The sequence below is a fragment of the Girardinichthys multiradiatus genome, chromosome 5 (assembly GCF_021462225.1).
Source record: "Girardinichthys multiradiatus isolate DD_20200921_A chromosome 5, DD_fGirMul_XY1, whole genome shotgun sequence".
NCBI classification, from domain to species: domain Eukaryota; kingdom Metazoa; phylum Chordata; class Actinopteri; order Cyprinodontiformes; family Goodeidae; genus Girardinichthys; species Girardinichthys multiradiatus.
The window spans coordinates 41,392,499-41,404,755 of NC_061798.1; the positions used below are offsets into that span (position 1 = coordinate 41,392,499).

Sequence of the window (12,257 nt, forward strand, 5' to 3'; positions counted from 1 at the left end):
AATCTGATCAGACTTTAGGATGTCTAATTAGTGGGAATGGCTGACTAGACCATAATCTTCGGTGTTACAGCACCCTCATATTTACACATGAGAGACCCATATAGTCACAGAAATAGCAAGCTGAAGGTTTAGAAATAAAAGGATTATAAATTGAAACTCTAATCATATCAACTGACAGCTTATTTTTAGAAACAAAGTGCATCCTGCATCAGTGGTTGAGAGAAGAACTCGATTCCATCTGTCATTCCATTAAGTTTGCCCTCTAAAGTCCGTCATTCTCTTCACAACACAGAGGGAGCTGTTACCTCCGGCCCACAGCAGTCCCCGGTCTGGGGGGGTTGGGGATGAGGTGACAGCAGAGGAGAGAGGACGAGACGGACCCCCTGGCCAACCACAAACCCACAGCCTTAGAAGGAATGGCACCATTCACCATCCTCGAACAGCAAATCCAGACCCGTCCTGCCTCCTGACCCCACCCAACACCCCTATGTACCCAGACAGCGGAGGACCGGGGCCCATCCTTGGCACCAGCATTCAAACTAACGGCTGCTCGGGCAGAACTGTAGCAGAATGTAAAAAGACCAATGGACTCATCACAAATGGACTTGAAGGTAGGACTGAGCACAAACATGAAGGTGAATAAAGAACAAAACACAGTGGCATCATGGCTTTTATAGTGACAGTGTTCAGTTTCCTGCTAAACTATTCATACCCCTGGAACTTTTTCATTTTGCCACAGAATATAATGTGAGACACCAACATAAAGTACAACATAATTGTCGAGTGGAAGGAAGAGAATAAATGGTTTTTAAAACTTTTTACAAATAATAAACTGAGAAATGTGGCATATATTTGTATTCAGCCCCCTTGAGTCAACCCTAACCCCCTGAATCCTCTTTCCATGTCAGACAATGTGCTCCATGAGATGTTTGCTCTGCTTTAAACGTCTTCACAGCATTACCCCTGACCCCTGACTTGCCTGCTGTGTTCATTGGTCCTTTTTAGATGTTGTTGGTTTGCTAATGTTGTCTAAAGAAACTTTAAGGCCAGCTGCTCTGAGACTTTTGATCATTTTTGAAAACCGTGTATGAATTTCCTTCCACTTTACAAATTGCGCACTAGTTTGTGTTGATGTCTCATAAAAGCCCTTAAAGTTGCAGTGTTTAGTTAACAGGCAAGTCAAATGATTAAGAGAAAACACAATGAGTGACCCGAGGAGTTGTAGGCTAAGTTGGTATCACATAATTTTCTCTATCATAAACCTTTCAGTGATCCGTCTTGTTTTATGAAAGTGTGTTCTGTGATCCTGAAAGAAACCGATTTGATCAGAATCAGAATCAGAATCAGAATCAGAAAAGCTTTATTGCCAAGTACGTTTTGGACATACAAGGAATTTGTTTTGGACAGAAGTGTGAGCCTTTCTTTAAACGCCCTAACAGGTCTAATTGTTGCCTGCTACAAAATAACAGATAAGACTGACTATGCAGTTTTGTTTTTTTTTTGTTATATTGCTATTCAAGCATGTTGTAACTTTGGAATTGAGTTGAAGCTAGATTATTTATGTGAACATAATGTATTAAAGTAAAGTAAAATTCACATACTGGGTTTGGGCCTCCAAAACTAGCTCTGTGAAAGTAGTTTTTGCTTTCTTACCCTGTTTAATTTGCTCGGAGACAATGAATTGGTGTCTGGTCACCCTTGGACTGAAATGAACTAGAAAGAGAAATCCAGATCATATGAGATGATTTTTCACCACTACCTTCAGGATTTGTCTCCCCCTAGTGTCCACAAGGTTGATTTAGAAGTCTCTGTGCCTTCTCTGTGCAGGAGTGTGTTATTCAAACTGAACATGTTTTTAGCAAACATTCCCCCTGCTGGGAACTGACCAACAGTAGCAGACACTTGTTACCCTGATTATTATTGGGTGAAGTAAGAAGCCAATTAATCAGGGGCGTTACGACAACTGCCCTCAACAAACTCTCTATATCAGTTTATTATATGTTTTGTCCATTACTATTAGTTCTGGGTGTTCTCTCAGATTTCCTGACTTTGCTTTTCTCGACAGTCTCAACTGCAGCAGCTGGTTAACAAAATTGCGGTTTTTCCAAATAACCCCTTAGAAAAGCAGGCTTATTATTGATGGCTTTTCCACCATTCTGTCTTAAAACCTGGAGCCCGGACTTTGACAGCCTTGTGTTTGTGTTAGACCTCACAGACAAAATAAGCCAAACTAGACCCCATCCCTGTTCAGATTTCAGCTGTTTGACGTTTCTGCATGCTGTAGCCCAACATGTTTGTGAACTATGCTGAAGTAGTGATCTCTGTAGACTTCTGTCAGAAGCATGCTTGTGTTTTACCAGCTACACTAATGCATGTGTGTTCTCTGCGCAGCAAGATGTCTTCTGTCTGTCCAACCCCACAGCAAACCCCTGTTTGTTTGTTTTTTTTTGCCCTTGGGTGTTTGTATCCTTTGCAGGGTGTATTAGTGGGTGTGAGTTTCCTTTCCCTGTCTCCTCCCCCGGCGCTCCTTCCCTTGCTGATGACTTGTGTGTGGTGTTTGTAGTGGAACTCGACAAGGGACCCTATGGACTGGGAATGGGACTCATAGATGGCCTGGTAAGTTCCCTCAGATGACCTGTTGATCCATGACCCAGAAATCAACATCTGACTTTTTAAAACTTGTCAAATGTTGGTGCACCATATTAGCATAATATATTGTTGATATTTATAGCATGTTTACAGTTGATTTACTTAAAGCGCTGCAGAGCGTTCGTGCAAAAACGGAACCATCTACAATTACTGCCATACATGCTGTGCAAAAAAAACCTTTAAATAATTTTTTATTGCAGTAGCATAATCTCTCACTGAACAATAGAGTATGTGTGTACACTAATTCAGAGGGATGAAAAAATCCTGTATGAAGAACTACCTTGCACAATCGGTGGTGCAACAATAACTGGTACCACTGCTGTCAGTGACAGGTGGTGTGACCACAAGATGCAGTGGTCTTACAGTGAGTTGGATTTTTTTGTTTACCTCATGAATAAATGTTATTAAATTAAAGGGTTGTTAGGAAGCATTACATTTTTCCAGGAATGAATGCTGAAAACTCTATTGTGCACAAATTTACTAGTAAAATGTTTGGTTTTATTTAAGTAACTTAGGCCAAACATTTCCAAGTGGGTGTGTTCTCTGTGGCAGCCATCTTGTATTGCAGGTAAAGAGGAAGCCCGCTTCAAATGCAGCTCTTTTTATAGAATGTGCTCTGCTCTGAGAAGAGCAAGAGTTTGACTCTTGGCCGTGGGGGTGTAGAAATTCAAAGTAAGTATATACAGGTCCTTCTCAAAATATTAGCATATTGTGATAAAGTTCATTATTTTCCATAATGTCATGATGAAAATTTAACATTCATATATTTTAGATTCATTGCACACTAACTGAAATATTTCAGGTCCTTTATTGTCTTAATATGGATGATTTTGGCATACAGCTCATGAAAACCCAAAATTCCTATCTCACAAAATTAGCATATTTCATCCGACCAAAAAAAGAAAAGTGGTTTTAATACAAAACGTCAACCTTCAAATAATCATGTACAGTTATGCACTCAATACTTGGTCAGGAATCCTTTTGCAGAAATGACTGCTTCAATGCGGCGTGGCATGGAGGCAATCAGCCTGTGGCACTGCTGAGGTCTTATGGAGACCCAGGATGCTTCGATAGCGGCCTTTAGCTCATCCAGAGTGTTGGGTCTTGAGTCCGAATGACATGCAGAATTTGCTTTCATCCGAAAAAAGTACTTTGGACCACTGAGCAACAGTCCAGTGCTGCTTCTCTGTAACCCAGGTCAGGCGCTTCTGCCGCTGTTTCTGGTTCAAAAGTGGCTTAACCAGGGGAATGCGGCACCTGTGGCCCATTTCCTGCACACGCCTGTGCACGGTGGCTCTGGATGTTTCTACTCCAGACTCAGTCCACTGCTTCCGCAGGTCCCCCAAGGTCTGGAATCGGCCCTTCTCCACAATCTTCCTCAGGGTCCGGTCACCTCTTCTCGTTGTGCAGCGTTTTCTGCCACACTTTTTCCTTCCCACAGACTTCCCACTGAGGTGCCTTGATACAGCACTCTGGGAACAGCCTATGCGTTCAGAAATTTCTTTCTGTGTCTTACCCTCTTGCTTGAGGGTGTCAATAGTGGCCTTCTGGACAGCAGTCAGGTCGGCAGTCTTACCCATGATTGGGGTTTTGAGTGATGAACCAGGCTGGGAGTTTTAAAGGCCTCAGGAATCTTTTACAGGTGTTTAGAGTTAACTCGTTGATTCAGATGATTAGGTTCATAGCTCGTTTAGAGACTCTTTTAATGATATGCTAATTTTGTGAGACAGGAATTTTGGGTTTTCATGAGCTGTATGCCAAAATCATCTGTATTAAGACAATAAAAGACCTGAAATATTTCAGTTAGTGTGCAATGAATCTAAAATATATGAATGTTAAATTTTCATCATGACATTATGGAAAATAATGAACTTTATCACAATATGCTAATATTTTGAGAAGGACCTGTATATACAGGGGTTGGACAATGAAAGTGAAACACCTGGTTTTAGACCACAATAATTTATTAGTATGGTGTAGGGCCTCCTTTTGCGGCCAATACAGCGTCAATTCGTCTTGGGAATGACATATACAAGTCCTGCGCAGTGGTCAGAGGGATTTTAAGCCATTCTTCTTGCAGGATAGTGACCAGGTCACTACGTGATACTGGTGGAGGAAAACGTTTCCTGACTTGCTCCTCCAAAACACCCCAAAGTTGCTCAATAATATTTAGATCTGGTGACTGTGCAGGCCATAGGAGATGTTCAACTTCACTTTCATGTTCATCAAACCAATCTTTCACCAGTCTTGCTGTGTGTATTGGTGCATTGTCATCCTGATACACGGCACCACCTTCAGGATACAATGTTTGAACCATTGGATGCACATGGTCCTCAAGAATGGTTCGGTAGTCCTTGGCAGTGACGCGCCCATCTAGCACAAGTATTGGGCCAAGGGAATGCCATGATATGGCAGCCCAAACCATCACTGATCCACCCCCATGCTTCACTCTGGGCATGCAACAGTCTGGGTGGTACGCTTCTTTGGGGCTTCTCCACACCGTAACTCTCCCGGATGTGGGGAAAACAGTAAAGGTGGACTCATCAGAGAACAATACATGTTTCACATTGTCCACAACCCAAGATTTGCGCTCCTTGCACCATTGAAACCGACGTTTGGTATTGGCACGAGTAACCAAAGGTTTGGCTATAGCAGCCCGGCCGTGTATATTGATCCTGTGGAGCTCCTGACGGACTGTTCTGGTGGAAACAGGAGAGTTGAGGTGCACATCTAATTCTGCCGTGATTTGGGCGGCCGTGGTTTTATGTTTTCTTGATACAATCCGGGTTAGCACCCGAACATCCCTTTCAGACAGCTTCCTCTTGCGTCCACAGTTAATCCTGTTGGATGTGGTTCGTCCTTCTTGGTGGTATGCTGACATTACCCTGGATACCGTGGCTCTTGATATATCACAAAGACTTGCTGTCTTGGTCACAGATGCGCCAGCAAGACATGCACCAACAATTTGTCCTCTTTTGAACTCCGGTATGTCACCCATAATTTTGTGTGCATTTCAATATTTTGAGCAAAACTGTGCTCTTACCCTGCTAATTGAACCTTCACACTCTGCTCTTACTGGTGCAATGTGCAATCAATGAAGACTGGCTACCAGGCTGGTCCAATTTAGCCATGAAACCTCCCACACTAAAATGACAGGTGTTTCAGTTTCATTGTCCAACCCCTGTATGTGACATGTTAACGTTATATTTCATTATTGATAAATGATTATTAATGCTAATATTGTTTATCTGAAATGTAATCTCGTATTCGTACTCGTCATCTTCCGCTTCATCCAGGACCAGGTTGCGTGGGCAGCAGACTCAGTAGAGACGCCCAGACGTCCATCTCCCCAGACACCTCCTCCAGCTCCTCCGGGGGGAGCCCAAGGTGTTCCCAGGCCAGCTGAGAGACATTGTCCCTCCAGCGTCTCCTGGGTCGTCCCCTGGGCCTCCTCCCGGTTGGACGTGCCTAGAACATCTCCTGAGGAAGGTGTCCAGGAGGCATCCAGTATAGATTCCCGAGCCACCTCAACTGGCTCCTCTCGATGTGGAGGAGCAGCGGCTCTACTCCGAGCTCCTCCCGGATGGTCGAGCTCCTCACCCTATCTCTAAGGGAGTGCCCGGCCACCCTACGGAGGAAGCTCATTTCAGCCGCTTGTATCCGGAATTTCGGTCATGACCCAAAGTTCATGCCCATAGGTGAGGGTAGGAACGTAGACCGACCGGTAAATCGAGAGCTTCGCTTTTCGGCTCAGCTCTCTTCACCACAACGGACCGGCACAGCGCCCCCATCACTGTGGCAGCTGCATCGATCCGTCTGTCGATCTCCCGCTCCATTCTTCCCTCACTCATGAACAAGACACCGAGATACTTAAACTCCTTCACTTGAGGCAGGAACTCCCCTCCAACCTGAAGAGGACAAGCCACCCTTTTCCGGTCGAGAACCATGGCCTCTGACTTGGAGGAGCTGATCTTCATCCCAGCTGCTTCACACTCGGTTGCAAACTGCCCCAGCGCATGCTGTAGGTTTTGGCTAGAGGGGGCCAGCAGGACCACGTCATCTGCAAAAAGAAGAGACAAAATCCACTGGTCCATAAACCAGACCCCCTCCGGCCCTTGGCTGCGTCTAGAAATCCTGTCCATGAAAGTTATGAACAGGACCGGTGACAAAGTGCAGCCCTGCCGGAGTCCAAAATGCACCGGGAACAAGTCCGACTTAGTGCCGGCAATGTGGACCAAACTCCTGCTCCGCTTTTCCCGGTGGCCCCTAATAAAGGGCCCCTGATTCCATACTCCTGGAGCACCCCCCACAGGGCACCAGGAGGGGCACAGTTGAATGCCTTCTCCAGGTCCACAAAACACATGTGGACCAGTTGGGCAAACTCCCATGAACCCTCGAGCACCCTGTAGAGGGTATAGAGCTGGTCCAGTGTTCCACGGCCGGGATGAAAACCACACTGCTCCTCCTGAAGCCGAGGTTCGAATATTGGCCAGACTCACTTCTCCAAAACCCTGGCATAGGCCTTACCAGGGAGGCTGAGGAGTGTGATCCCCCTGTAGCTGGAACACAATCCCCCTTCTTATGTAGGGGGACCACCACCCCAGTCTGCCAGTCCAGAGGCACTGTCCCGACTGCCACGCAATGTTGAAGAGGCGTATCAACCATGACAGCTCCACAACATCCAGAGACTTGAGGTACTCAGGACGGATCTCATGCAACCCTGAAGCCCTGCCACCATGGAGCTTTTTAACCACCTTGGTGACTTCAGCCTGGGTGATGAAAGAGTCCAACCCCGAATCCCCAGCCTCTGTTTCCACCAGGGAATGCGTGATGGCAGGATTGAGATCCTCAAAGTACTCCTTCCACCGCCCGATAATGTCCCCAATTAAGGTCAGCAGCTCCCCACCACCACTGTAAATAGTGTTGGCGGAGCACTGCTTCCCCCTCCTGAGGCGCCGGACGGTTTGCCAGAATCGCTTTGAGGCCAACCGGTAGTCCTTCTCCATGGCCTCACCGAGTTCTGTCCAGGCCCAAGTTTTTGCCTCTGCCACATCCCGGACCACGGCACGCTTGGCCTCATGGTACCTATCAGCCGCTTCAGGAGTCCCACAAGCCAACCACAGCCAATAGGACTCCTTCTTCAGCTTGACTGCATCCCTTACTGCCGGTGTCCACTACCAGGTTCGGGGATTGCCGCCGCAACAAGCACCGCAGACCTTACGGCCACAGCTACGGGCAGCAGCATCGACAATAGATGCAGAGTCCACTCGGACTCTGTCTCCAACATCCCCCGGAATCTGGTCAAAGCTGTAAATGTAATCTTTGTTGTCTTTTCCCTCCCTGGAAGGATGATGTGATAGGATAATTTGGATTGAGAAGGTGAGGTCTGAATGTATATATAGGTAGACTGCTGAATGAAGGCAGGAAAGGAGATGGATGGGTTTCCATTTTGGAAGCTCCTGCTTTCTGTAAAAAACTAACTTCTGCTGCTGTGCACCTCTCCTTGTAACAGTTTTAATTACTGTAATTGTTGTAGTGAGAGATTATGCTGCTGCAATAAAAGCTGAATGTATTTTAAGACTGTTGAAGATTAGAAGCAGCAGATGGGAACTTATCATTCTCACAGCGCTAATCAGCTGCAGCCTTTTTTATTTAGCTTATTAGATTAAAAAAATCGTGTCAAAAATTTTTAGGTAAATTATCAATTGTAAAAGGGTTCTAGATATGAAACGTTACTCCTCCTCAGATGTGAATACAATCAAAATAAAGCTGAAATCTTTGTTTTAAAAACCAATAGCATCAGTTTACATGTGTCTGATGTATTTGTCAAACTGCAGTATAAATCCGTTTAAAGTACCTCTTCATGGTCCCACATGAGCTGCAAAAACACTAACTCCCTCCCTTTGGCAGCATACGCCTCTTAATGCTCCTGGCATTTACATCCGGACACTGATCCCAGACGGGCCGGCTGCTTCCGACGGCAGGCTGAGGATAGGAGACCGCATCCTGGCAGTGAACGGGACCAGTCTGATTGGAGCGGACTACCAGAGGTACAGAAGGATGTTTGCAGTTGTGAAGTATGATTATGATAGCAGTGGGTGAGCAGTCTTTCCTCAATGTTAATCATACTCACTGGTGTCAACCTCTTAAGGCGATTGATTGGTTCGAGCTCAGAGTGATGTCCTGTTATAATCACTGTGTCTCTACTGAGCTTCATGTAATCAGACTCTTTTCTCCCCCCTCCCCTCTCTTCCGACAGCGCGGTGGATCTGATTCGTCTGGGAGGGGGTCGACTGCGCTTCCTGGTAGCCAAGTCTGACCCTGAGGTCTCAGAGAAGATCAGTGCCTCCTCCTGCTGACCACTGCCCCGCTGAGACATGCACCCAGAACTGCAAAGTGAGGACGATGATCAGCAGGGTTCACACAACCTTTGCTTAAATGTAAAATATGAGATTTGGGAATCCTGGGTTTCTGAAACGGGATCTTCGTTATTCAGATCCAAGCAGCCTGATGTTTAAAGCACAGCAAATTCTCTGTGGATTTCTTAAGGATTATTTTCAGCTCTAATTCCAAATGTAAATAGCATGATTCATTGATTAGCAACTGTCACTCTGAAAGGATCTGATGGACATAAACCGAAGTATGTCTCTTTCCCGTTTTAAAAAACATTTGATGATGTGCTTTTGAAGAGGAATGTTTTATAAACCTGTTTGCTAGGAGTACCTGAAACGCCATCAGTCAACTCCTTGAACCAAACCTTTGTGACTGAATGTTTACCTTTTGTACCAGGCTTTGGATGTAAAATGCGAAAGAAATTCTCCCACCTAAAGGTCCTCGCCGAACTTCAGCTTTACTGCTGAAGCTGAATCGTGGAGACTTTATATTCAGCTGTACATATTATGCATTATACTGTAGCTTTAGGTTCTCAGTGCTGGTGTGTCTACACTGTAAATTGTTGTAAATATTTCATTGGTCGGATGAACAACAGGAAGCAATTCGGGAATCACTTGTGAGGAGAGAAAAATGAAGACCTAGTGATGGGAAATATTTTCGGGAATCATTGAACTACTTTTTTTGTACTTTTTTCCCTAACTTATGTATTTATTTCTACTTTAATTCTGGTTTGAGCATTACAGATAACTGTTTTTGGGTTTTTTTACATCCTGCTTCAACACCTACAATTACACAGAAACACGTAATGTTTAAACCCGAACAAAAAGAGGTTTTTATATAAAGTTTGTTTCCAGGATTTAAAAGAAAACCTACCAGTGGGAATCTTCTGATGCAGTAAACCAGCTAAATAATTTTTGATTTACCTGAAGGAAGGTGAGCGGATCAGTCTTGTTTCAGGGAAGTAGTTTTGCTCTATTCAGTAACCAGGGATGTCACTAAAGGCGTCTTCAAACTGGATGAAGACCCCTGCTGTGATATTTAAATGCTCCAACAGTGGGGTGGGCCTGAGGTTCTTAGGGGAACTCAGTGGTGTCCCAGTTATGTGAGATGAGTTTTAACTGTATAAAACCCCTTGGCAGGGTTTTGATGTCTTATTGTTGTGGCAGCATGTTGTATTGTATATTGGAGTGGCAGTATATCCACAACATGGGGGGTCTCTTGTCGAGGCTAAAATCCTATCATGGCAGTAGCATTTTGTTAGCAAGCCATTATAGCACATTCCATGATCCTGGACCTTTTTCCCAGGAGTTCTGACATTCTGCTGCAAAGACGAGCCGAACTTGAGTCTACTCTGCTTTTGGCAGTCTTGTCCCTGCCACATGTAAGCTTTCAGAATCGAAGCGGCATTGTGGAACCACAGAATACATGGAGTGTCACTCAGTTGGGTCATTATAGAGCCCCAAGCATAAGATTTGTTTTAGATGTCTCCCATTCTAAGGAAGAAAACAAATCAGTGGTGTGTGATGCATGTCAAAAATACTTGCACACTTGCAGTTGGGGAAATAAGTATTCAATCCCATACTTATTTTGCTAAATAAGAAATCAACAGTGCCTAGTGTTTATGGTTGTTTGATTTTAATGTGGATCGATCTTTGATCTGCAACAAACGAGGAAAGATTTTTGCAGATCTGTCAGGTTTCTAAACCAAGCTCTAAGCTATCTTTTCCAGTAGAAAAATCACTTAAATTAAAGGCAAATCAGTTTTGGCTGATGTTAGTCTTTTATCACATCGGTATCGGCCCCATAAGTAAAACTGGGATGTTTATTTCCATCTCATTGCAGTTTCAGTTTTATTTGGGCATGTAGCCGTGATAGTGACGCAGCGTGGGATAGCGGGGTGTTCAACTGCAGTAGATAAGCAATGGTGAGTGGTGTGGTTATTTTTTTTACAATGTAGAAAGGATAACGGAACATCTTCAAACATTGGCTATTGGCTATAACAGCAGTATATACAATATCAGCATACATTTTTATTTCAGTGCATTCCTAGTTTTTACCTTTCACATAATCAGTCCTGCCTGGATTCCTGATATTCTGTCTCTACATTATGCTAAAAAAATGAATAATTAGCTACCTCTCAACACCTCATACCTGCAAGTGCAGTAACACTGATGTGGTTAACTCGTCTTGAACAATCTTTTGAGAAGATTCTCAGGATCCTGCAAGAGTTTAGCTGCCTTTCAAAAGAAAAAAAGCCTGATAAAGTTGGGAGAGATTTTAAAAGCGCAACACTTGATGCTCGGTATGCTAAAATGCTGGATATTTCACCCTTCTGTACCTGAAATCACAGCAAACGGGAACAAAAAAAAGAACTGAGGAGGGGCCAAATTTGGTGCCGGTCAATGATTCCTTTTACCAAACATCTGCTGTGGAACAATTCACACTAACCAGGGGGATGTTTCATACCAACTTCGACAACTGACAGTTTTAAGTTATTTTCTATAATCTACTCATAGTTTCCTGTTAAGAAAACAGGGGCATGACTCCAACAAATAGCATTTATCTGTAGGAGGTCAATTAAGAGTTATTTTGGTTTGATCCGGGGTCCCAATCTGTCTGACAATATAGGGATCAGAGGATCCCTATATTTTCATAAATTTTCATAAAATAATATACAATTAAATAAATCAGACATTAGATTTTAGCCTTTTAAGATTCATCAGGACTTTGTCTTGGTCAAATGACCAACTGGACCTAGGAATGAAACAGGGTTACGAACTGAAAAAGGGTCAAATTGATCTGGACCTTTCTGTATTGCAGAACACCAGAGAATTTATTTACAATGTCTTTAACTTTAGAAAAGAGGTTCAATTTAAGAGCAACTTGGGTCAATAAAAAGATCTGAAGTCAGAATTTGCTGAAAATTGCCAAAAAACATAAAACAGGAAATTGAAATTTAAGAATGTGGAGCAATTCTTTTCAATAAAACATGAGGTTCATATATTTCCCTGTTAAATTCAATCCTCTGCTTTCTATTCTGTTTGTCTGGAAATATAAAAAAATTTTGTATCCAGTTTGTATGACGCCATATCTCATGTGTGTATATTCTGGTCATTATTTATATTAAGAACGATGGTACACAAGAATAAAGACTGTTGGATTCTTTGACATGAAATCAATTTGTTTAAATACTATCTTTGCCTTATAACAAAAGA

The 12,257-nt window shown here is 43.6% G+C and overlaps 1 protein-coding gene across 5 annotated transcripts in view; it reads left to right on the forward strand.

Annotated features, from left to right (window-relative positions):
* Positions 1-12,217, forward strand: part of radil (Ras association and DIL domains) — a 55,535-nt gene extending 43,318 nt beyond the window's left edge. For 4 of the 5 annotated variants that reach the window (XM_047366748.1, XM_047366747.1, XM_047366746.1 and 1 more), the window contains 4 exons: positions 293-611; positions 2,477-2,616; positions 8,560-8,699; positions 8,909-12,217. In XM_047366748.1, coding sequence (XP_047222704.1) covers positions 293-611; positions 2,477-2,616; positions 8,560-8,699; positions 8,909-9,008 — 699 coding nt within the window. In that variant the 3' untranslated portion in view covers positions 9,009-12,217. The remainder of the gene's footprint in view (positions 1-292; positions 612-2,476; positions 2,617-8,559; positions 8,700-8,908) is intronic. The other variant, XM_047366749.1, reaches the window with a different exon arrangement.
* The last annotated feature ends 40 nt before the right edge of the window (positions 12,218-12,257 follow it).